At 57.2% G+C, this 24,247-nt stretch overlaps 2 protein-coding genes across 7 annotated transcripts; one reads left to right on the forward strand and one right to left on the reverse strand.

The window, feature by feature from the left end:
- The first annotated feature begins 74 nt into the window (after nucleotides 1–74).
- Nucleotides 75–7,304, forward strand: PDCL (phosducin like). 6 transcript variants are annotated; one of them, XM_035555471.2, is made up of 6 exons: nucleotides 78–219; nucleotides 539–620; nucleotides 850–893; nucleotides 1,389–1,563; nucleotides 2,701–2,882; nucleotides 3,489–7,304. In XM_035555471.2, the coding sequence occupies exons 4-6, from the start codon at nucleotides 1,395–1,397 to the stop codon at nucleotides 4,038–4,040; spliced, it is 903 nt and encodes a 300-aa protein (XP_035411364.1). In that variant the 5' UTR covers nucleotides 78–219; nucleotides 539–620; nucleotides 850–893; nucleotides 1,389–1,394; the 3' UTR covers nucleotides 4,041–7,304. The 6 variants fall into 6 exon arrangements, with proteins under 6 accessions (XP_050570514.1, XP_035411364.1, XP_035411365.1 ...); XM_035555472.1 differs by having other exon boundaries at nucleotides 96–219; nucleotides 539–651; XM_035555474.2 differs by having other exon boundaries at nucleotides 135–219; nucleotides 539–661.
- A 3,383-nt stretch (nucleotides 7,305–10,687) lies between these two features.
- PTGS1 (prostaglandin-endoperoxide synthase 1) lies at nucleotides 10,688–20,531 on the reverse strand. The gene is made up of 11 exons (XM_035555477.1): nucleotides 20,379–20,531; nucleotides 16,059–16,175; nucleotides 15,833–15,973; nucleotides 15,041–15,184; nucleotides 14,675–14,856; nucleotides 14,494–14,577; nucleotides 14,104–14,350; nucleotides 13,241–13,527; nucleotides 12,346–12,493; nucleotides 11,734–12,118; nucleotides 10,688–11,657 (listed from the first exon to the last, which is right to left on the reverse strand). The coding sequence occupies exons 1-10, from the start codon at nucleotides 20,488–20,490 to the stop codon at nucleotides 11,754–11,756; spliced, it is 1,827 nt and encodes a 608-aa protein (XP_035411370.1). The 5' UTR covers nucleotides 20,491–20,531; the 3' UTR covers nucleotides 10,688–11,657; nucleotides 11,734–11,753.
- Between the last annotated feature and the right edge of the window lie 3,716 nt (nucleotides 20,532–24,247).

Genomic DNA, 24,247 nt, shown 5'->3' on the forward strand with positions numbered 1-24,247 from the left:
ACCCGGGGAAGGGCGGAGGGGGGGGGGGAAGGAGGTGGTGCGTGTCCGGCTCCCCCCGCCGCGCGGGTGGTAGCGCCCGGGCCGGGCCCAGTCCCTGCCCGCGGGGTGGTGGCGCCCGGGCAGGTCCATTGGGCCTGCGGGGGGGGGGAGGTGGTGGCTTCCCCTGCTCCGCCTCCTTCCCGGCCTGCCCCGCGCGCACCGGAGCGGCCTCGGCTGGCGGTGAGGGGACGGCGGGGCCGGGACCGGGTGGGGACGGGAGGGGGGCAGCGGCCGGCCCGGGCTGCTGGGCGCTGGTGGCGGGGCGGCGCTCCCGGCATCGCTGCTGGGGACGAGCGCGGCGCCGGGCGGGGCGGGGACAGCGGCCGCCTCCCGGTAATCCGGGCACCCCGGTAATCCCGGCGGTAATCCCGCAGCCCCCACGGAGCGGGCCCGTCAGGCGGGTCCCCGCCGAGCAGCGCTGCGGTGGAGGGGCGCTGAGGGGGGCAGGAGGGTTCCGAGGTAGCGGCCGTTGCCTCACCGGCCCTGACCCTGCCAACAGGAGCCGGCACCGGCGGGACCATGGCAGCCGCGGAGACCTCGCCGTTGGTGCCGTGATCCGCAGCCTGCAGCTCAAATCCGAGGTCGGAGCCGTCAGCACCGAGCGTTTGCGTGGTTTGTGTCGGTACTTAGCAACTATGTGCTCCCTGTTCCAATAACGGGTTTATTTTAACAGAAAAAGCGGTTGTATTTCCTCTAAACGTTTTTCCTTGCATGCGTTATGGTGTTTAAATGCATGGGCTGCCTGCAGAAGTTTTCATGAGTTTGTCTTCAACAGCTTGAACTGATACAATCTGAAATTTCCTCCTCCAGGTTTTGTTAGAAGTTTGTTCCTGAAAGACTGGAAAGGAATAAAGGTCAGAACGTTTGAATTTGATTAATTATATAGAACGTTTCTCAGCTCAGAGGAATCATTGTTAAGATAATTCACATAATATTGGAAATTGAAATGTAAATAACTGGGAATCAACCTAATGGAGCTGTCTGATTGGGGCTTGTAAGACTCCCACATCACGCTTAGAAAATTCATTCTCCATGGGTAAAAGTATTTAGATATATACTAAAGTACACTGTAGTGCAGAAACAGCTTTTATAACAGCATTTTTTTTAGTAATGAGCCTCAAAGTAAAGCTTTGTTCGTAAAGTTTTTTAACTTAGATACGTTTGAAATTGTGACCAAGAATTAACTTGTGACTGACTGCTCTGTAGACTGTGATAGTGGGCTGTTACCTTCTTACATGGCTAAAAAACTGCTCTGAAAAAGTAGAGTACTATTGTTACACATTTCAAGGGGTTTCTTGTGCTGCATGTTTGAGTAAGAGAAATGTCTGTTTTGTTCATTTATTTTTTAGAACAAAATGACTACTTTGGATGATAAGCTACTTGGAGAGAAGCTCCAGTATTATTACAGCAGTAGCGAGGGTGAGGATGAAGACAGTGAGAAAGAAGATAAAGAAGGGGAGAGCTCCATTCCTGAAAGTGTTGGGGAAATAGAGCTTAGCAGCGATGGAAGCGCAGTCAACACAGGTATTGTTATATCAAGCTAACTGTTTTGTGAATACTTTGCTTATTGGAAGTTTTGTGTGTTTGTTTTTTTTTCAGTAATGAAAGTTCTATTTTCCTGTATACTTGAGTCAGAGATTGATCATTTCCTGGTTATAGTCTGACCTTAGTTAATAGCTGGTTCTTTATTTTAGCATTTGCCTTCCCCTTTGAGAGGCTTTGGCTTTATATCTAGGACAGTTAGTCTCTGCAGACTAAAGAGATTTATACAATTTGGCTGATAATCCATAAATTTCTTTCCTGTAAGCCAGCAGTTGTTCACCACTAGCAGTCCTGATGTAACAGATGTAGGTGCTGAACAAGTATGCCAGGAACAGAAAGTGGCCAGGCTCTCCTAAAGCAGCATTGTGTACTGCCACTGTCAGAGGCACAGTACTGAGTTTTGCAGACAATTGGTGGGATCCAGAGGGTATTTTTTACATTCTTGTGATATACTGGCCCTCTGTATTTCACAGTGTGTTTTCTAAGAACAATAAAAAACTTTCTTATGTGTGTTCCTATCTGTCACCTGAGAAGGAAGAATGGAAGAATTATGGTACTAAACTGGCATATTTAGAGAGGACCTGAAAAAGTACTTCTTTCCACAGGGCCCCAGCAGCGTGGTAGCACATTGCAAGGTGAAGTCTGTGAGAATTAACACTATTGTACATCACAGAATGTACGTCTGTACAGGAATATCGGCAAACTTAATTATAGTTTCCTATCACATTGTTTTTGTTCTTATGAAAAGTCACACAGTAGTGGAATTCTTGAGGGCTGGTGATTCTATTTCAAGAGCCCAGATATTAATCTTTGAAATAACCCTTGGGACAATTATGAGAGTAGCCTAGTTAGATAAGCTTTAGTCTTCCTAGATGTACCCAAAAAAAAAAGAAAACCCACCACCCAGGTACACACTCAAGGACATGTAAATGGCAAGTTACTTTTATTTCATTTCATTACGGCATTTTGCACAGTGTATAAAAAGTTTATGACAGGCCCACTATTTTACTGCTGACTTGGATAGTATTACTGTACTTTTAAATGAGAGATGTAATCGTATTACACATTACGGAATGATGTTTGTAATTTTGTAGTAAATGCCACCATATTTAATTTCAGGTCCGAAAGGAGTCATTAATGACTGGCGAAGATTTAAACAACTGGAGACAGAACAGAGACAGGAGCAGCGCAGAGAAATGGAACGACTCATAAAGAAGTTATCTATGACTTGTAGATCTCACTTAGACGAAGAGGCTGATAAGCAGAAGCAGAAAGAGCTCCAGGAAAAAATCAATGGAAAGGTAACATGGCTCGAAGGAATTAAAATGCCATTTAAATGTTTGACATTTTTTGTTTCATCGTTTGTGTATGTGAAGCAGATAGGAATCCTTATCTGGTCAGCAGGTGTGTTTAACAGAGCAGGTGAACAGACAAAATGCATAAAATCTTGTTAGTTTCAGTTCTAGAGACAAGATAGTGATTTGTTTTGGCAAAAGTTGTTTACTGAAAAACTAATTGAAAAAGCTGATGAGAAAGAAGCTGTTTGACAGCGTAGACTGAGGTCAGGCACAGTACCCAAAGCAGTGCTCATAGCTTAGTGAAAGCACATAGCTGCCATTAACCTGAATTAAAGTGGGAGCATGGAGCAGCCACTTGTGTTATTAGTGCAGCCTGTGGAAACTGGAATACCCAAGGCTGAAATCACAGTTCCCACTGGATGCAGTTTCTAATTAGATCAAAATGGAGCGTAATACAGAGGGTGCTTGAGCCTTCATGGGTTGCACTTCGGTATTATCAAAGATGAGCGACCCACATTAATCCTCTTGATTTAAATCAATTATGTAAGTGACCCACATAGTGATGTAGACCTTTTATTTTTGTCTTCTATCTTTCTATGTATTTTTTAGATGACATTACAAGAATATAACATGATTCACAACGATGAAGATGATGAGGAATTCTTACAGCGATACAGGAAGCAGCGGATGGAGGAGATGAGACAGCAGTTGTACAGTGGGCAGCAATTTAAAAAGGTTTTTGAGATTACCAGTGGAGAGGCATTTTTGGACACAGTTGATAAAGAGCATAAAAGCACACTGATCATGATCCATATTTACGAAGATGATATCCCTGGCAGTGAATCCCTGAATGGCTGTATGATCTGCCTGGCTGCTGAGTATCCAACAGTTAAATTTTGCAGAGTAAAGAGTTCGCTCATTGGTGCCAGCACCCGCTTTACTAATAATGCTCTGCCGGCTTTGCTGATCTATAAGGCGGGTGAGCTCATTGGCAATTTTGTGCGAATCACTGACCAGCTTGGAGAAGATTTTTTTGCTGTAGACCTGGAGGCTTTTTTGCAGGAATGTGGTCTGCTTCCAGAAAAAGACCTAGTGCTCCTGACTTCTATACATAATCCATCTGCATGTTACAGTGAAGACAGTGATCTGGAAATAGACTGAACCACACACGCCGACGGGCCAGTAGGTGTAGTTGTACAGTGGGATGTTGTTGTGCTAGGGGCTGGTTTCTTCCTTTCTTAGCGTGGGTATATTATTCTTCCCCTCCATGCACTTTGACTTTTGCTTGTTAAAATTTTGTTTAAAATAATACGAGGAATTCCTAACATTTTCTTAAATTAATTCAGTAAAGTACACACTAAAACAGTCTTGCTTTTATGCAGTTCAAATGTATTTTACTAAACCTGAATTTCTAACACAATTCAGTAAATTTAGGAAATTATGTATTCTATTGTCATCTCTGTTTTCCAAATCACTTAGATTTTGTGAACATTTTGTTCTTGGATCAGTTGTTTATAATCAGTCTCCTTACAGAGAGACATACAGCATATGTGAATACCAATTCGATCAGAAAGTGGGCACCTAGTCACTAAGACAAACGTGTTTTTAAGTGCTCAAATCTTTTATTAGCCTGGAGTTGAACTGCTGCCAGCAAATTAACAGTGCAAGGTCCCATCTTCCATTTGTAGTCCCCTTCTTGGAAGTACCATTGTTCTAACAATTGGCATCAAATTTTTGTTCTTTTCTCAATTGCAAATAACAACAGCTCCTGACTTGATCCTGAAAATTACTTTTCAGATGGAGAGGGTTCTTCTTTCTTTGACCTTACCCAAGACTTAAATGAGAAAATCTTCCTTCTGTTACAGCTCTTAATGTATTCTTGGGTTTTAAAATACCTACCATTAGTTCATAGTAGTTACTTCTGCAGAAAATAAGCTCTGCCTCTTAAGAGAAAGAGACCTTTTATAAAGAGCTCCAAAGTATGTGCTGAATAGCATCAAGGAGAATTTTGTTGGGAAAATGCAGAATTAGGACTTGAATAGCCTCAGAATTTCGAACATCTCTAAAATTGTTAAATCACTGCCGATGTTCATTTCTGTCTGTCTTCATATTATCTGCTTAAGCTGGGTCTTCAGCTGCATTTTGAATATTAATAACCCCTGGACCTGACAGATGACTGGAAGGCTATGTGGGAAATCACCCTTGAGCCGATAGACCAGGTCCCTAAATAGGCGTTCAGTAGCACAGCTGATTCCCTTGTCTGAAGCTCAGGGACTCATTCCTGCACAGAGGGTTTGGCTGGATCAAAACCATGGCCACTGTCCTGTTCTTCCTCTGACGGCAGCTCTTCAGGAGCATGGCTTTCTGTACAGCGCGTCAGTGGAGTTCACTAACAGACAAAATCTTTTGGGGTGGGGTTGAAACCTTTGTGGAGACTGTAATTTCTTCACATGTCTTTTGTTACAAACAAGAAAGGTCTCTCTGAAAACATCACAGCTCTTTCAGCTGCCCAGTGATGTTGATCTCAAAGTTCTCCTCTCCCCCAGAACACAGGGTGGCTCCTACTTCTGGACACAGGGTGAAAGCCGTGCAGCACTGGCTGAGCCCGTTTGTCTTTTCATGAGCATTATTGCTCCTGAATGCAAGAGCTGTATATTGCGCTTTGTCATTACCATTTGTTAGTGGTTACGTTTTTATTAAAGTGTTTGTTTTGTTTGTGCTCTACTTCATATATAGAGGTAATATGGGGAAGTAATTTTCAGGGTTTCTAGTACGTTACGGTTCACCCTGACTCCAGCAAGTCTAGCGCTACGTAGCTGTGAGATAACCTGAGTAGCATTAGAAGCCATTAGCAATTTAGAGTGAGTGCAAGCATGAAAACCTCCAGAGCAACGCAAAGGCTTTCCTGGCCAGGTTATGGCTGAGTTACTCAAACAATGTACTTAGTACAAATGAGCATGTTGAATGTGTGCACTCTGTACTTAGTTGTTACTGAATTACGTGTCTTCTGCATACTTAATTGGATGTTACAACACTTCTGCTTTCTCATGCGTTCCTTATTTTGCTTGTTATTTTTAATTGTGAGGAAAGTAGACTATCGTTACCTGAATATATGACCCAATGTAATGCCATGTTTAATGATTAAATTTGTTTTGTGTTTTTTTTTTTTTAATTTTTGTTGTTGTTTAGTTTAATTTGCAAGTAAGGCACTTCGGAAAAGCAGGAAGAAATGCATATGTCTGTGTAAGCTCTTGGTTCATAGTAAGACTAGATCTTAGTACAGAAAAATAAGTGTTGGCAATTCTGTCTATTTGAACTATATTTTTAAAAGTACTATGAGCAGGAAGATAAGTAATTTGTAATTAAAATTACTGAATTGGCACAAATTGTAGCTGTTTTAAGGAAACTGGCAGAAACCCAAATTTTAAAATGTGGTAAGGGAGTCTTCTTTTTAGAATTGCGGAAAAAAAAAAAACATGAAAGTTACATGAAATTAAATCATTGAGTGTGGCTATCAGCACATGTAAGAAAAAAGTCGAAGTAGCTGTAATTTATATTTAGGAGGAGGTTCAGTGAAGTCTGTAGCACAGACAGGGTGCATATTAGCATCATAATAAAATGATTTGGAGGGGGCAGAGCTGACTGCTTGAGGTGCGTTGAAGTTTTATTTGTACAAAGTGTTTTTTGTTTGTTTTTGTTTTTTAATCCCTATGTCAGTAAAGCTGTAATAGGATCAAAACCTCTCCTGCTGCTCTGTGTCAGATGGCCTGCAGCAAGGGGACTCGGTTATTAATCTGCAGTGCTCAGCTATTTGACAGATGCTTTATGGTGCCAATAACAAAAGGGAAAAAAAAAAAGGTGTGTGGGAAAGAAGTCTGAATTCAATTAATCACTAATCTTGGAGAATACAATAAGCATAAGGGAGAGAGGGATAGAGAGAAGATGTGTTACGATGCTGCTTCTCAGCAGCAGCACAGACAACACAAACCTGAGGAGGAGTCAGAGGTTGGCTGCTGGAGCTGCTGAGAAGCGTTGCCGGCAGGGCTGGGTGCTGCTGCTGGTGCTTTTGCCCGTTCTTGAAGCGAAGTCCTCCCAAATCTACCAAGCAGTAATAGTGTGCCCAAAACCCAGCATCCTTCATGCACACTAAGCAACGTGGCAAAGTGAAATGAATTTTAGGATAGGTTAGCTATTGGTTTGTTAGTGTCTGTCCTGTCCATTCAGTAGAACCCAAAACTACAACTCCTGTCTGTAAATGTTATAGTTGAAACGCTGAAGTCTTCTTTATTTATCTAATTTTTTAGATAAGGCCCTGACCAGATTAAAAACCAGAATGTGTTTATGTATATATATGCTTTAGAGGACTGAAATTAAAATGAAATTGTACCAACACCTACATACAATAAAACAGTTCTGAAACATCCAGTTTGGCATTGGGAGCGTCAGGTTTTTGGTTTGGTGCAGGTGCCTCTCCTTCCCCCAAAACTATTGCATTCTGTCACCATCAGAACTCCATTTATTTTGATGCGTTCTACTAAATGGTTTGGTTTTGAATAAAGGATGTTTTTTAATTTTTCAAAGATATTTCATCTATCTTTTCTGGCACAGCAACATCCCTAGCACAAAACATTGCTCCTGGCAGAAATGTGTGATGGTGTTTTTGGTACCACGAATGGCTCTGGTGCAGGAGGTGGCAGAGAGAAGCTGGCTGCGGTGTCTGACGTGGGTTGTCTGAATTGGGTTATACACTCGAATGTTTTGTCTCTAGCAATGCACCTTATCTTGACTGGGCCAAAAGTCCTCTGCGTGCTGCTAGGGACCAGCAGAAGCTGGGAAAGAGTTCATCTGCCCAGCTCTCCCTGCTAGCTGAGAACTGCTGACCCTGCGCCTTTCCGGAGGGCTCGGTGGGCAATGCAGAGCCCGGGGCTACGAAGCTGGGCAGGTATCAGCCTGAGAGTGATGTCCCTTGAGCTCTGCCAGTTGTTCCCTGCCCCAGCTACTGCCACCAGCAATTCTGTTCCTTTTATTAGTGCATCTGATGAAACCGGTCTGAGCTATAAATGTGAAAAGTTGAGGGAGGCTGGGGTGTTAACTGCAAAGCGACCGAGGTTGGTTGCCTTTCTCGTGCCGTGGCAGAGCTTGTGCGGGCACTGCTCAGGTTTTAACATTTTGGGATGCAATTCTATCAGCATCGAATGGAAGCAAGCTTTCTTAAATCCGTTATTTCAGTGCGGCAAGAGAGCTAAGAAAGAAAACAACTGGTGCTGGAAAACAAGGTTGGTACTTACTACCTTTAAATGTTTGTGATATTTGCACTAGTCTGCGTATCTGAAATATGACAGTAAGTTAATGCATGGCGAGGATTCGGTGAACAAGACTTCTTCCTTCTGAGCTGTTATGTGCTCTGTTTGCAGTCTGTCCTTTCTAGGTCGCGTTTTCTATCTGTTGCTTCTCAAGCCTAGGACAAACATGCAGATACGGCCAAGGTGATTTTGGCTTTTCCTGCCTGTTGGTGTAGCTCTGCTTAGTCCTGTGTGTACCCGTGGAGCCTGAAAAACCACAGCTCCCCTGACGGGCTGTCCGTTTGCTTGTCTCTATCTGTCTCTTCTGGTCATGCAGCTACATTGCATCCCTTTTGGAGCGCTGGGGGTTTATTTGCAGGGACACCAAAAAGTGAATTAGTACTGTAAGGTTCGTTGGTGTTTTATCGGAGCCAGATGATCAGGTTGTCACCCCAAGGAGCTTAACTCAGATGTTGGGTCATGCGCTCACCTGGGTGCCCGACAATGAAGGACAAGACTGAAGAAAATCAGTCTGATTTTATAAAAATAGCTGATTCTTTTTTGTCTTCAGTATAAAAGTTACGGATAAGTATCTTAACATACCTAAAAAGTGATACATGCTCATTGATTTACATCTTACAAAAAGCATTCAAAATGTGCCTTTCTTGAAAAATCTAAGCAGACATTCCTGCTCTGGTACCTGGTGAAGTGCCCCAGCCTGGCTGAAGAACTCATCGGATGAGGGTGAAAACGCTGCTGGATGCCCCCGATCCCACCCAGGTGATGGCTGTGCGCGGCTCGCACCTTGCGGCCCCCTTTGCATGCAGCAGCGCTGCGGGCAGCTGATCTCCTCCTCCTACCGTCCACTCCGGTCATCGTCGTGCTCGGTGAATCACTGCTCCAAAGGTCACACAAACACGGGCAGATGTGCACGCTGCCGTTTCACGCACCGCACGTACGCAGCAGCAGCGGTCTCCTGTCCAGATCGGCCCATGGGCGAGCTGCAGCTGTGCTCCCCCAAGGCGCTTGTTTAAAAAACGGTGCTTGTTTAAGGGCATCTTCTGGGCTGGCCAGGAGCAGGCAGAGCAGGGAGCAGGCAGAACAAGGAGTCCGTCGGAGCAGGGTGTCCAGCAGCCCCCAGCTCCACGCTGGACCCTGGGTGCGTGGGGCAGCCCCCCGGGCGATGCTGGGATGCTCTAGGCTAAACACTGCATTCCAGAGCTGCAAGCTGCTGTCGTTTGTGCTATGTCAGGCTTGGCAGGGCTGCCTCAGCTGCACTATTCCTGGCAGGATGTTCCTCCGTGGTGGCAGGGAACACCTACGCAGCAATCCTTGTGTGCCTGCCGGGCCGCAGCGCGCTTATCAGCTGGTAGCAAAGCCGTGCTGGCAGGCTGCGATAGCTACAAACAAGAGCAGGATGTTTGTGGTCTAACTGAAACGAGCCGAGCTTGTGCTGCTAACCAGATGCTGAAGGATGCTCCGAGGCTGGAGCTCTGCACGGCGAGGGCAGTCGCGTGCGTGCTTTGGAGGTGTCGTGGGAACACGGTGCGTGGCTCGCGGGCTGCATTCCCCTAGGGGGAGATGCCAGCAGCCGTCCTGGGTGCTGCTTGCTCTGTTTTTGAGTGCTGCATTGCCACCTGAGCGAGGGCTGGGACCCTCTGGTGGGCTGGCAGCCCCCGGAGCACAAAGCCACTGCACTGTGAGTGTCACCGGCACGCAGCGAGCTGCTGCAGGGAGCTGGGCGCGTTGGTGCCCGGGCATTTTGGTGCCCAGGCATGTCCTGCATGCCGATGCCTTCCTCAGCAGCAGCGCGTGCAGTGTGGCAGAGCAGGGGTCTGCAGGGGACTAGGACCTCTAGATTGAGGGACATGGTGGGACAGCTTCTCTGTTGTTTTTTTTTTGTTTGTTTTGTTTTTGTTTTTTTTTTTTTTTGTGGAAGTTTTCTCACCCAAGAGCAGGAGCACTGTCCCACCTAGCAGACGGTACCGCGAGGTTTCACCAGTGAATTGGCCGAGTGCCGCTGTCTCAAGCCCCATTGCAGGGGCTCACCAGGACAGAGCAGAAGCACAGGGCCGGGGCCCCTCCAGCTGCTCCAGCAGCACAGCGGGGAGCTGCAGCCTGCACCTCACCTGCAGCTGGGGCTGCTTGTGCCCTCAGGGGTGGATTTCACATGATACAAATACCCGGTGCTGGGCTTAAGCTCTGCATCACCAGCAGCAAAGCGCAGGTTTGTGGGGCAATGGTGGCTGGTGGGAAGCAGCGGGGCCAAAACCTTCACGGAGGCTGTGGCACAGCCTCTGCTGAGGCACAGGGAGCCGGGAAGCTCCGCTTGTTTCTTCTCACGCAGTTGGGAGTGACACGGGCACGCTGCTGGTGAGCATGGCCCGCATCGACAGCCTGGCTGAGCACTCACCTTCCACCAGCGCCGCTGAGACGTCTGCTCTCCCAGTTCCTGCTGGCCCCAGGCACCCTGCCTTGGCCTGGCTCTGCCGAGTGAGAGCTTGAAAACTTGCTGGAGGAAATGAGAGTGGTTTTTAACATTGTTTATTCGAGAGGTCCATTTTCTGGGATCTGACTGGGACCAAGGCCAGCGACCCTGGCTTCCAGCGATCGCATCACGTTGTTGGCGATGGCTTACATCTGCGAGCTGTGGAGCGGGACAAGCAGGTTCTGTGTGCCTTGGGGGACATCATTTACTGAGCTATTAATGCAGGGCAGTGTAATGAGCATAGAGTGCAAGAGCCTTAACGGGTGATCGGCACAGAGGTGGCATCGTGCTCGGAGCAGCCGTTGTCGTGGCTCTGGCCAGCCCAGGCCAGCCGTGCGTGACGGGGCCAGCGCAGTGCTGGGGGCACGGGCCTGGGAGTCCCACCGAGACCTGGGGCTGGGCAGCTGGCACGGCCACACCGCTGCAACCGGCGTGACTGGGACTCTTTGTTTGTCCCAGGCCAGGCAAATGAGGCTGCTGGGCTGGGCTGGGCCGAGCCAGTGCTGAGCAGGCTGCAGGAGAGCCAGGTGAGAGCGCAGCCCGAGCTGGGCCAGAAAGGAAGGAAGGACAGACGGACGTCTGCAGCACATCATCCCCATCCCTCCCTCGCTGCCATGTGCGGAAGACAAGGCTGGGAGGGCTCCCCGTGCTTCGTGCCCCTCTCCATCCGAGTGGGGATGCCCCTGCAGAAGAGGGCTGCTGGTGCTGGGAAGCAGTGGGAGCTGAGGGTGAGCAGGAGCAGAGGAGCTGGGAGCACCCCAGGGCGCTGGGGGTCCCTGGAGAGCCCTGAACGTGGCTTAGCACAAGGCAGGGGCTGGGAAGAGGATGAGGTCTGCTGAGCACGGGCGATGGCAGCTCTTCTCCCTGGGCTCTCGAGCTCTTCCCAGAGGGGGCACCAGCCTCTCCCCGCCAGCGTGGGGCTGAGCTGGAGCCTGCCCGGGGCAGACGATCGTCGGTCCTGCTCCTGCTGGGCACGGAGTGGGCAGGGGCCCCCAGCCCCGCCGCTGCCTGCAGGGACAAAGGGGACACTCAGCACTGAGCAGGGGGCTTGTTCCCCCAGCACCTGGGTGAGGACAGACCCTACCTGCGCAGGCCGTGGAGGTGCTAGAGCTCTGTAGATGGCCCACCGCCCCGGCTGCTGCTGGCCGTGCCTCCTGCCACAGCGTCCGGCACCTGGAACGCCACGTACGGGCACCTCTTCACGTTGAGGCACACGAGCTTCTCCAGGGATGCTGTCTTGACTATCTCAAAGCCAGTTGCTCCGCCAAAGGTACTGGGTTTCCAGTACTCTGGGGAGCAGATGGGGTTTCCAAGAAGCCCCTTCAGGGAAAACGGAGCTCCGATCTCTACCATGCTTTCTCCGAAAATGCCGTTGGGTTGGGGTTTCTCAAGCAGCAAGCCCGGATAAAACTCCAGCGCATCGATGTCTCCATAGAGCTCCTCCAGCTCTGCAGCCTTCTCCTCCTCTCCTGCACCAGGTGAACACCAGACGTATCAGCAAGGGTCCGGCCTTGCGATGGGGCACGGGGATGTGGTAGGAGGGAGACCTGCAGGCACCACACTGCCCCTGCTCACCTCCAGGTGAGGCTTGGATGGGGAAGAGCCCGGCAGGTCCCGAGCTCAGCTCAGGACAGCAAAGCCTCCGTGCTGCTGCAGCCAAGCCCGGAGAGCCCCGGTGGCAGCACGGTGCTCATACCTGTTAGCTCCTGGAAGGACGTGTAGGGCTTCATGCCAAACCTCTTCCGATACTCATTGAAGGGCTGCAGCCTCAGCTGCCGCGACTCCTTGATGACCCCGACAGCCACTTTCAGGACGTTGGCGTTGATGGTTTGCCCCCCGCCGATCTGGAGGGCGAGAAGACAAGGAGGGGCACGCTCACGTGAGGCACGGGGAGGCACCGGCCTCCACGGAGGCACAGCCCAGCCTCCCGGCCCTGCCACGCTCCCAGGTGCCCACGTCCTGGGCACGGCGCGGCCGCAGCAGGGCGAGGGGGAGCCAGGGGCAGTGCCAAAGACTGGTGGTGGCACAGCTCGGGCTGGAGCCTGTCTCCTGCAGGAGGAAGGCCTGGATGGCAGCGTCCCACCGACTGGGGAGGAGGGAAGGGATCGCAGGGTCTGGGGTCGCAGAGGGAGCCTGCACACCCCAAGAGCAGCAGGGCTGCGTGTCAGCCTTGTCGCTTTGCCCAAGTCAGAAGCGTTGATGTAATCACTTGGAAGAAAACATCCATGTGATGGCAGCAAAGAACAGCGTGAGACGAGCTGTTCCTGCGCCCAGGCTGCTGCACGGCCTGGCCTGGGGCACGGAGGAGCCTGGCTGCACCCAGCAGGGTGCCGGCTTCACCCTGATGCTTATTCCAGTGTCCCAGGATCAAGCAAATGGGGCTGCCAAGACCCAACCTCGCTACACTGCTCGGGGGGGTGGGCTCTCAACGCACACACCACGTGCTGCCCTTGGGAACAGGCTGCGAATGCTGCACACAACCGGGACATTTGTTATGGGTGGGCTGTGGCTGTGCTCTGACGATGCCTTGGGCCCGGGGTCCCGCAGCCCCCCATGGGACGTGCTGCAGAGAGGGGAGAGCAGGACCTTACCATCCCCGCAGCCTGCTTGGAAAAGGACTCCACCAGGGCCTCCACGCCATAGTCCAGGAGCATGGAGGTGTTGTAGAGAAACTGCTCGTAGCTGTACTCTTCCCCCTGGATGACGAAGGAGTCCGGCATCAGCCCGTGCCAGTGATAGAGCTGGTTGAACTCCACCGCGATGCGATTCCGGTACTGGAACTGCCTCCCGAACAGCAGCTCGGGGTCAAACTTGAGGCTCAGGAAGTACCCGCTGAGGTGCTGGACGTAGTCTTCAATGACGATCTTGATGGTCTCCCCTGGGCAGGAGGCGAGAGGAGGAGGTGTCAGCTGGCAGCAGGAGCAGCCACAGCCCCAGCCGGCCCGGATGAGCCCTGGCTTCCCCAGGGCTCGGGGCAGCCCCGGTTACTCATGTGCTGTGCAAGGCTCCCCGCAGCAGACTGTCCCTGCGTCCCTGCACCCTCTGCCGCCCGGACCTGCCTGACATTGGGCTTGTTGTTGGCTGGGAATTTCTGTCCTTTATCTTTTCACCGGGAAAGGTCAGCTTGCCGAAAACGAAATGGTTTCATAGAAAGCTGACCTCGATCTGGAGCTTGAAGACAGTGTGGTGGCATCGTGGGTCTTTCATAAGTCTACTGTAAGTTCACACAAAGTCACCTCCATCCAAAATCCAGAACATTAAAATGGAATAGTACAAAATGATGGCTAAACTGCTCAAAAATAAATTTTCTGATGGACTAAAGCCAACGATCCCCAGAAGGCTGCCAGAGGAACTCCTCCAGCCTTTAAAGCCAGGCTGCCTCCCGCAGAGCCCGACAACACCAGGTCGCCGTGGGAGGTGGGACGCAGGGATCCACAGTGCCGCCAGCCCTCACCGATGAGGATGAGCCGAGCTGTCTGGAAGAGCTGCTCATCACTCCAGGTGGGGTGCTCCCGCTTCAGGATGTCACAGACGCGGTTGTGCTCGCGCAGCCAGAGCGTGGCATACATGCAGAGCCCCGGCAGGAGCCCGAACACCTCCTGACCCATCGCCAGCTGCTTCTCCTTGGGGATGGCAGGCGGGTACACCATGTGGACCGGCGCTTCAGTGACCGAGGGGGGGTACACCTCTCCATCCACCACCTCGGGGAGACAAGAACAGGGTGGCTGAAAGGGAGGAGGGGAGAAAACCACCCTGTCCTGGCAGCTGCCAGAGGGACGTGGGCTTCAAACAACATTGGAGCCTAGGGCTGAGATGCGTTTTGGCACATCGTGCCACGTGGTACCTGGAATTTGAGCTTCCCATCCCTGAAGAGCCGCAGCTGGTGCTGCCGCTGCAGGTTGTCCCCGTACAAGTGCCCCAGGTCCACCTGCGAGACAGCGCGGTGTGACGGGAGCGCCAGCCCGGCCGTGCCCACCCCCGGCCCCCCTCGCTCCGCGCCGGCCGCCCTTGCATCGAGCCCTCACCCCGTGCCCCAGCGCCTTGGTGAAGCCGCGCCCCATCTTCCCGGACGTCTTGAAGAACTGGTGGGTGAAATGCTGGGCGAAGAAGGCAAACATCAGGTTGGTGCCCCGGGGATCGGCTTCAAACTTGTGCCGCAGCAGGAACCTCTCCGCCAGGAACTGGGCGTCGGGGAGCTGCCGCTTCCCTGCGGAGGACGGGGGTGACGCCGGTGCCCCGGCGGGTGCCAGCGGTGCCGTGCGGGCCCAGCCCTGCAGCAAGGCACGGGCACTGGGATGCGGTGGTGCTGCACCAGGTACGGACCCGGTGCTGCTCTGCAAACCTAACCGTGTTCATCGCCTCGTGGTGCCGGTCCTGTGCTGGGCACGTACCTTTGGTCCCCATGGGCGTGGGGCAGTCGTCCGGCACCGGCGGGAGGATGCGGGTGTAGTAGCTGACGTTGGCGTAGGCCTCCCAGCTGATGTAGCCGTAGTTGGAGTTAAAGGTGGGGGGGCTGGGGATGAGATTGGCACGAACTGGAAGGAGAGAGCAGTCAGTGCCGTGGGGCGGCACCCAGACCCCGCTGGCATCTCAGGAACCAGGAGGTGATGGGCAGAGAGTCCGGCCGCATCCTGCTGTGCTGTGCCCCCCACACACCCGGCCTTTTAGGGGCTGCAGTTCTCTGCAGGAGCAGGGGGCTTGTACTGCTGCACTAAGTGGATTCCTGCTTGATGAATTAGATGACAAACATGCAGAAATGGGGAAACCAACAGCCGGAGCCTTGCGAATGTGTTCCTACAGCTCTAAGAGCTGGAACCTAAATATTTACGCAAAGTGATAAATGTAGGGACAGAAGTAACAAGGGCCAGCTCCATATTTCCACCAGCTGCTCCCTGTGTCTATTTGAGAGCCCTCTGGAAGGGGAGCGCAACGTGCTGAGAGCAGCTCATGTGTCTCAGCTGGCTCCCAGCCCGGCGTGTGCGGGGCTCAGCCTGCGGCCCCGCAGCCCCTGGGCCCCTGCTGCTAACATCCCCTGGGGGCCAGCTCGTGGGGAGGTGGCCCCGAACTGGTGCCACCGGGAGATGCTCGGCGGCTCCGCTGCCCCCTGCCCGTGCTGGTGCTGCTGGAGTCCTGCTCGGCCCCGGGGACCCGTCCCAACCCCTCCCGGGAATTGCCCCCCGCACCTGTGAGCACGAGCCTCATCAGCGTGTCCCTGATGAAGGTGCTGTTGATGATGTCCCAAAACCACCTGAAGTGAGTCAGGACGAAGTGGTAGAAGGCGGGACTGGGCTTCAGCAGGTTGTGGAGGCGCGTCCACAGTTCGGCTGGGGGAGACAAACCCGGGCACACCGCTCAGTACCGGCTGCTGCAGCGTTCGCCCCGCTAACACAGTCCGGGAGGGGGACTTACGCGAGGTGCAGTTAGCCCCGAAGTACCCTGTCCGCGTGCAGTCGCACTCGTAGCCTTCCAGGCCAACCCGCACGCACACCCCTTGGTGCTGGCAGGGGTAATAGCAACACGGGTTCACTGCGGGGAGAGAGACAGAGAGGTCACCGGCCATCCACGGTGCCACCGCTGCCCCGAACGCAGCTGAGAAATAAAGGCAGAAAGGTGCTGCCAGAGCATCACGCATGGGGTTCCTGTGCCCCGAGAGCCCAGGAGCTGGCAAACCCCTACAAACACAATGTCAGCATTGTTAATAATGGCAATTGTCTGGGCTGGAGTTTGCTTTGGCAAGCGGCTGCTTTGCCCCGGCCCCACGGGCGGGTGGAAGGGGCTGACCGCTGGGCTTCTTCCTCCCGGCTCCAGCCCTGGCCCTGCCGCTTCCTCCGCAGCCACCTCCTTGCCCGCGCGCCCCAGCTGCAGCCGCCAGATAAGGGCCCCATCCTGCCCTGCCTGCATCCACCGGGGTCCCAGCAGCTGCCAGTGCCCCCCCGGTGTCACCCGGGCACCGCAGCTGGGGCCGGCTCCTGCAGACGCGTGGGCGGCCTGGAGCCGCTGCCCCCCCCGCCAGGACCTTCTCCGGCCGCCCTGCGCGGCGTCGGCGTGGGAGGAGGTCGGGGCTTGGAGCGACGCGGCTCCAGCGGCGCTGGCACCCCGGTATCTGCTGCTTTCCCTGCCCCAAACGGGGGACGACAAAGCTGGAGAGGAGCAAAACCACATTTCGCTGCCGGAGACAGAGCCCAGTGGGATAAAACAGCCCCTGCGTGTAATGGAGGGATGGGGCACAGGGGTGGTGGGGACATGCGAGGACAGCCGCGGCACCCAGGCGCAGCGCTCTGCCCCGGTGCCACCCAGCAGAAGGCTCCGGGAGCTGTGACCGGCGGGTGGCCGCAGCATCCTCAGCACTGCGGGGCTCTGCCCAGTCGGCTCCAAGTTCTGCCGGAGGCCGGAGCCAGGCTCTAACGCCGGGGGAGGTGGGCAGGCGCAACGCGCAGCACATTTTTCCATAGGAAATTGAAGCTAGAAATTAACATCTTTGAAAAATCAAGCTAATTTTGCAAAGTCTCCCAGTTTCCCAGGCAGCTTGGGGCCGGGATGGGGTGGGGGCTGCCTGGGGGCCAGCAGCTCTCACGACTGCTCTCAGCCCTGGGATCCCGAATCCCTCACGCTACGGGGGGCGGCTCGCAGAGTTCAGCTCCCAGCCCTTCCTTCGGGCTCCCTTTCATCTCAGCTCTTTTCATGTATCCAGCCTCCGTTACACATCCAGACGGGAGGCAGCAGGCAGGTCCTTATTTATCTCGGACAAATTAACTTCAGACCACCCGCCTGCAGCTTTTTGTAGCATGGAAACTTTTTACCGTGCTGCAGCGCAGCCAGAGCATCCCCCGAGCAGTTCCCGCGCCAGTAGCTCTGCGCTTGGCTCCACCGCAAACATCTGCAGGAGCGGCCCCGCTCCCTGCCCCGGCCAGCTCGGGGGGGACATGGGAACACCGCGGGTGCCACGGCCGTGGGGCTGGGTGGCTGCTCTGTGCCAGGGCCCCGCAGGCAGCTGCCTCCTGCTGGGGTCACAGCGGTGTCAGCGCCGTGGGGGCCCAGAGGTGGGGCGGGAGCGGCATGTCCCAGCCACAAGGGCGCGAGGGGACGCGGCGTGTCCCAGCCCGCGACAGCCGCCCCCCGCGGCGCTCCCGGCCTCTCTCCACCCCAGGCAGGAATCCGGCCGGGACAGCTCCAGGTGTGGGGAAAGCTGCTCCCGGCCCCCGCGCTGGATCGCGGCCCCCTCCGTGACGGCTGAGCCCCGGTGAACACGTGCGATCACCGCTGAAAAATGCCAGATTTTGGGGACGACATCCGCTCTGCGAACCGCAGCCAAAGCGACGTGGGGTGAATCATGTGCGGGCTGGAGCCGGGCTTGCCCGGTGGGACATTCCCGTCTTGCGCACGGCTCCGTGGCTGCGGGCTGCGAAGACAACAAACGGCTCACACGCTTGTTTTTCTGACTGGGGATGGTTTCCTTGGGTTTTCCATGAGCTGCTCCCAGCCCGCGCGACGGAGCCAGATTGTCATCTGCAACCACTTCTGGCCGCACCGCCAGCAACAGCAACCTGCCAGGGCCGCAGCTGCGCCGCACATGGGGCTGGCGGCTCCTCCTCCCCGCACCTGCGGCCAGGCGCTGGGGGCTGCTTCCAGCAGTGGCACTGGGGCTGGGGGGGGGCCATGGCCATGCCACAGCAGCGGCCCCTCTCTGTGCCCGTGCTCTGTCGTCCCCTCCATGCAGCGGAGCCGAAGCCCCGCGAGCGCCGCCGCGGACGGGGCAGGAAACCCAACCGCAGGTGGCGGAAATGGGCACAAATCAAAATCGGCTCTGCCGAAGGCACCCGCGGGGTCTGAGCCCAACCTCCCTCCCCGTGGTGGGACCCCGGGCACAGTGGTGACATCCAGGGGCCCTGCGGCAGCAGTGAACGGCGTGGGACCCCGATGAGGAGCAGCTGGAGGGGCCGCGGGGTTATTTTGATGGAACGTTTGCTCTTGAACAAAAGCACAGCCCTGAGGGCAAGGCAGCAGTCAAGATCCCAAGGGCAATATCCATGGGTGCAAATGGAGAAACACCACGGGACCAGCCTGGCTCAGCTCACAGCCTGGGAAAACCTCTATGGGGAGCAAACATCAGTGCTCTGAGGCAAGGTGGAGCCTGCGAGGGGCTGAGAAGTGCTCAGAGCAGCAACCATCAAGTGGGCAGGAGGCTGCAGGCAAAGCCCAGCATCCTGTTATTCTGTCTTCTAGAGCAGATCTGAGCACAAGATTAAGGCCATGGTCCTCCAGCTGCATGCCTCCCGCAGCCCATCTGCTCTGCTGGCAGCACCTCGGGGCACGGCACAGTTCCCCGAATTTCTCCGTCAGGTATCTCCCTTGCTAATTAAAGCTTGGAGGAGAACCATCCTTTTGCGTACATCCCGGCTACGGGTTCTCTCCCCACCTGGTGAGCTCTGCTTTGGCCCCGTCCTGCAGCCGGCAGCTCCGGGGCTGGCCATGGCTGCACCAGCCCGGCGTGTGCCTGTCCCAGCCGCTGCAGGCTGCGTGTCCCCAGCCGCTCCCTGGGGCCCATCCTGTGGCACCCAGCGCGCTCAGCCCTTCCGACGGGACCCGCAGCGAGGTGCCACAGCCCCGTGTCGGTCTGAGTGCTGTTCCTCCTCCCGCAGCACTTGCTCCCATGCCTCGAAGTGCCGTAACCCCCAGCTCATGTTCCCGTTTCGGGGACACATGCTGCCGAAAGAGGGAAGTCTCCACCTTAGGGGCATTGTTTCTGGGCAGGAACAGCCGCCTCAATGCCGATAAGTCCCAGCAGGATGGCTGCGGGGAGGGGGTGAGGGGCAGGGGGAAGGAAGCCGTGCCCTGTTCCAGCAGCCCCCTCTGCCCCGCTCAGCCCCAGCCAGCTCCCTTTGGGTTGCTGCACCCACGTCCTGCTGCCCCCCCCCAGCCCCGGCCCATGGAGATGGGGCCACCATCGACACCGCTAGCACCAAACACAGCCGGAGCCCCGCCAAGGGATGCCAACCACGTTCCTGCGCTGGCTGAGCGGGGAGCTGCAAAACCCGAGAAGTTCCCTGAGCTGGACCCGGGGTGGGCTTTTCTCCATGGAAGGGAGGAAAATCCTCTCCTGGGAGAGGGACCGGAGGCAGTGTCCCCCTGGGGACCTGGAGGAAGCTGCTCCGGGGGAGCACATGGAGGGAGGTGGATCACGACGCCGCGAGCAGCGGTGCCATTGACGCCCCCGAGCCCCCCGAGCAGCCGCGGCGATGCCTCGGGGGCACTGGAGCCGTCACGCTGCGGCCAGGGGCTGCAGCCCTGGGGGACTCCCACGGCCGCGGACACGCGGGGGCTCCTCCAGCCCCTGCCCGTGGCCCCGGGGGGCACAGCAGAGGCGGGGGAGACCCCCGGGACCCTGCTCCTTCCCCCCCCGTGTCCCGATCCCGCGGGGCCGGGCACCAGCGGGACGTGGGCACGATCCTGCCCCGGGACCCCACGCGTGGCCCCCCCCCGGACACGGCCAGCGCCTGGAGCACCGAGGGGATCCGGGGGGGTCCCGAGCTCTCCCCCCGTGCCCCTCCCGGCGGCAGCGCCCCCAGCCCCGCGCCCCCCCGCCCCCCAACATCCCTCCGGGGCCCCGGCCCCTGCAGGATCCCGGCCCCGCTCCCCGCTCCCAGCCGGGTCCCCCCGGGTCCCCCCGCATCCCCCGGCCCCCCCGCCCCGCCCGGTCCCGCATCGGGCTCCCCCCCCTCCGCCCCGTACCGGTGCCGGTGACGGCGGCCGCGGCGCTCCCGGCGGCGCAGAGCAGCAGCGCGGGGGCGAGCAGAAGCCGCAGCCCGGCCGGGGGGGCCCGGGGCCGGCACCCACCGCCCATGACGAGAGGCAGCTCCGCCGCGGGCCGCCGCTGCCCGGCCCGGCCCCGCCGCCCCCGCCCCCGCCGCGCCTCCGCCCGCCCCCGACGGGACGGGGCCGCCTCCGTGCCCCGGTCCCCGCGTCCCCGGTATCGCCGTGCCCCCCCCCGGCTCTCCGCGCCCCCCCCGGTTCCCCCGCCCCGAGCATCTCCGCTGCAGGGACAGCACCCCGGGGGGGCAGCGGGAGGGAGGGGCTGCTGCCCGTGGGGTGGGCGAGGGCAGCACGGGCTGTGGCACCCCCAGCGTGGTGGCACCAAGAGCCTGGTGGCACCTGGAGCATGGTGGCACCCCAAGCGTGGTGGCACCCGGAGCACGGTGGCACCCAGAGCCTGGTGGCACCTGGAGCACGGTGGCACCATGAGCCTGGCACCGTGTCTGGCCGCTCGCGCTCTCCCGTGCTGGCAGAGGGCCGTGGAGGAGCCCCAGGGCACGTCCCGGGGGTTTTGCCATCACCCCCCGCAGAGAAGCAGCAGCCCCGGGCACCCCAGGGGTGGCCGCGCGTTTCCGCCACCCGCGGTGGAAGCGGCTGCAGCGGGGCGCAGCAGGGCCGAGACAGGAGCCTGCTGAACTGGAAAGTGAAAAGGTGGTGCTGCTGGAACAGCCGACTCCGAATTGCTGCTGGGAAGGAGCACGTGGCTCCACGGCGGCTTCTTGCCGCAGTCGTCCCTCCCGGCGGTGACCTGCCCGTGCTGGGGCTGGCCAGGGACGGGTGGCAGAGGGGCTTGTGAGTGCCCCGTGGGCAAATGCACCAGCCTGACCCGAACGTGAGCTGAGCGTGCCCTCGGTGGGCTCCGGCAGGGTGGAGGTGCTGGCTGCTCCTGGTGAATGTGAGCTGGCACCAAGGGACCGGCACCAAGGGACTGGTTTTGCTGTAACGGTGCAGCTGGAGCTGCGGTGCCGTCAGCACCCTGCCGGACAGCGTGCGTGCCGAGCTCATGCCCTGTTTCTGCTCCCCAAAACGAAATGCGGCCACGCTGCACCAAACCAGCGGGCGCTGTGGGGGCCCTCCTGCTGTGCCCAGCTTGGAGCCCTGGTAGCAAAGTGCTTTGGGCTGAGCCCTGCAGCTCAGCACAGTGGATTTGGAGGCTGTTTCTATGCGCTCCCATCCAGCAGCAGCAGGGCAGTGGTGTTTCCTGCCCCTCTGGCCCCCAACGGCCCCACGGCACCGCAGCCCTGCGGGCTGGCTCAGGAAGTCGAGTGGTTTACCCCATACAGAGGTTCTTTTTCCCCATCCTGCCAGCTCTGGTGCTGTCCCCCTCCCACATGCCCAGCACCCAGCTGCAGCACGTGTAGGACCCGGCCAAGCCCACGGCCCCGCAGCTGGCCCCACGCTGCCCGCGCTCCGCACGGGACCGGCCGATGCTGACGGCCCCACGTAGCGGTGAGGGAGGCGGCCGGGGCTGGCTGCCCACAGTGTTCACATCTCCCGCTCCCTTCCCTTTCATCAGAATTCAATAATCATTTGCTTGCACAATACGGGAAGCAATTGCAACAGCCCCAGCCCCACTGTCTCGCCAGGACTTTTTATAACCTGTGCCGAGCACAGGCTGCAGGAGGAGCGGCTGCGCCCAGGGCGAGGGACGCTCTGCTTGTCCCATGGCACAAGTGAGAGGTGGGGGGCACCGCAGGGCATCCCAGCTTCTCGTGGGCTAGGAGGGAAGAAATGGGGCAGGGGCAGTGCAGATGTTGGAGGTGGAGCTGGAGCTGGATGGCAGGTGCACCGACATCACTCCTCCGTGGCCAGGGCGGTTGAAGGGGAAGCGCCAGCACGGTGGCAGTGGCACGGTGCTGCTGGGACACTGCTGGCATTCATGCTGTGTCACCCAGACAGGGGGGTGGCCCTGGTGGGAAACCAGGGAAATTAAAAGATTTCTTTTGTCCTGAAGAGCCTCATCTTTGAAGAGGTCTGTGCTGGACCCCATGGGCAGGGGGCTCCCCGCCTCGCTGAGGGCTGGGGGTGCCAATGAGGGAGGCACAGGTGGGAGGGACCCCCCGGCTGTGCTGGCCCCGGCACCGTGGCCTTACCAGTGTCCCCAGTTTCACTGGTCACAGGGCTGGGAAATGGAGTTCCTAAAGTGTACAAACAGCCTGGGGTTTGCACTGGGAAAATAACATCACCCCCCCCCCCCCCCCGGTGACTTCAGAACGGCTGCGGGAGCCTCCCTGGAGCCGGGCGGGAGGCGCAGATGTGGCTGCAGCTGGGCTGAGCTCACAGCTGCATCGGGGCCGTGGTGCTGAGCCCTGCCCCGCACCCTGTGGGGAGCGAGGCGCCGCGGGTCCTGTGCCGTGCCCTCTCCGCGCCCTCTCCATCGCAGCGCCGCAGTGAGAGGGCACGGGCTGTGTGACACAGGCAGCCTGGGGGGGTTAGGGTCTGGCCAGAGGGTTTCAGCCCCACACGCTGCTATCCTGAAAACTTATGAGGTGCCCCAGGGGTCTCCCCTCTCCTCCTGTGCCCTCCCTGTGCTGTTTTCTCACTGCTTTTCCACTTTTCTCAGCAGTGGCCAGGGGTCACAGCTTTGCTCCTGTTCCTCACACGCCTTTCTTCCTCCTTTGGGAGGCATCTCCCAAGTTTTGCTTCCTTTTTCTTTAGCCCCCACTCAGGGGGGGCACGACCCTGGCCCCACTCTGTCTCCAGCTCCATCGGGTGCTTCCTGGCCATGTGTCCCCGGGGAGCCGCAGCAGCACTGGGACACCCGCCGAGCCCCTCCTGCGGAGCTGGGCCTGGGACACCCCTGGGAGTCGCTGCACGGTGCCCCCACCCCATGTGCGTGTCCCTGGGGCTGGGACCAGGGCCCCCAGCACGGGCTGGCCACGTGTGGAGGCCCAGCACTGCCGGCTGCGTCCTCCCGTAGGGAGGCAGCAAAACACCGTCTATGGCAGCGCGCAGCCGGCCGAGGAACGCAGGAAGGCTCAGAGCGAAGCTCGTCCCCAGCCCGCTGCGTTCCACTTCTGCCCAGGTCTGCAGCGATGTTTTGTCCCCCTGTGCCAGCGGTGGGATGGCAGGACCCCCAAGCCCACAGCTGGCTGGCACCGCAGGACCGCTCCTTTCCCAGCTGCTGCGTGTCCCCAAACCAGCGGCAGTGGGGCAGCGCTGGGAGCCTCTCCTGGAAGGCTGATGTCTGAGGGGGGCAGGCATCAAGACCCCCAGCCCCTGCCGGTCCCCACTGCCCCTCAGCCCCCTGCTCGGGGGTGGCTGTGCCTGGAGGGAGCGTGGCTCCCCCGCAGCCCTGGGAGCATCCCCAGCCTGCCCCGGCGTCGTGCACCCCGCTGAGAGGCGCGCTGGGTGGGGATGTGCCTTGGGAGGCAGACCTGTGCCGAGGCGTCGTGGGACAGAACCGGCCTGGTTCTGCCTCACCCCGGTGGAGGCTGAGGGGACTCGTGCCCAGCACCCTGTGACAGTGCTTGAGGCCGACACGGCGGCACAGTGAGTGCTGACGGCCACAGCCCCCCTTGTGGCACTGCTCCCGTCCACCCCACATGAGGCTCAGTGGGATGTGTGGTGTATGAAGCCGGGTGGCAGAAGGACAGCCAGGGGGCACAACCCTCCCTTACATCCAGGCAGGGTCTGTGGTGCCCACGCTGAGCCCAGCCCTCACCTCGCTGCCCAGCCCAGCCCCTCGCCCAGCTCTTCGGGGCATGGTGACAGAGGACCGAGCTCTTCCTCCATCACGGGGAGCTGACGGGCTGTTTGGGGGGCTACAAATCAGAGCTGAAAAGCCC

Source organism: Cygnus atratus, chromosome 19, assembly GCF_013377495.2.
Source record: "Cygnus atratus isolate AKBS03 ecotype Queensland, Australia chromosome 19, CAtr_DNAZoo_HiC_assembly, whole genome shotgun sequence".
Taxonomy (NCBI): Eukaryota; Metazoa; Chordata; class Aves; order Anseriformes; family Anatidae; genus Cygnus; species Cygnus atratus.

Coding starts and splice junctions, on each gene's coding strand:
- PDCL (XM_050714557.1), top strand. CDS start 1,395: ATGACTACTTTGGATGATAAGCTACTTGGAGAGAAGCTCCAGTATTAT. Junction 1,564..2,700: donor TGGAAGCGCAGTCAACACAG/GTATTGTTATAT, acceptor ATTTAATTTCAG/GTCCGAAAGGAGTCATTAAT. Junction 2,883..3,488: donor AGGAAAAAATCAATGGAAAG/GTAACATGGCTC, acceptor TGTATTTTTTAG/ATGACATTACAAGAATATAA.
- PTGS1 (XM_035555477.1), bottom strand. CDS start 20,490: ATGGGCGGTGGGTGCCGGCCCCGGGCCCCCCCGGCCGGGCTGCGGCTT. Junction 13,528..14,103: donor AGCTCGGCTCATCCTCATCG/GTGAGGGCTGGC, acceptor CCTCCTGCCCAG/GGGAGACCATCAAGATCGTC. Junction 12,494..13,240: donor CCAAGCAGGCTGCGGGGATG/GTAAGGTCCTGC, acceptor CTCGCCCTCCAG/ATCGGCGGGGGGCAAACCAT.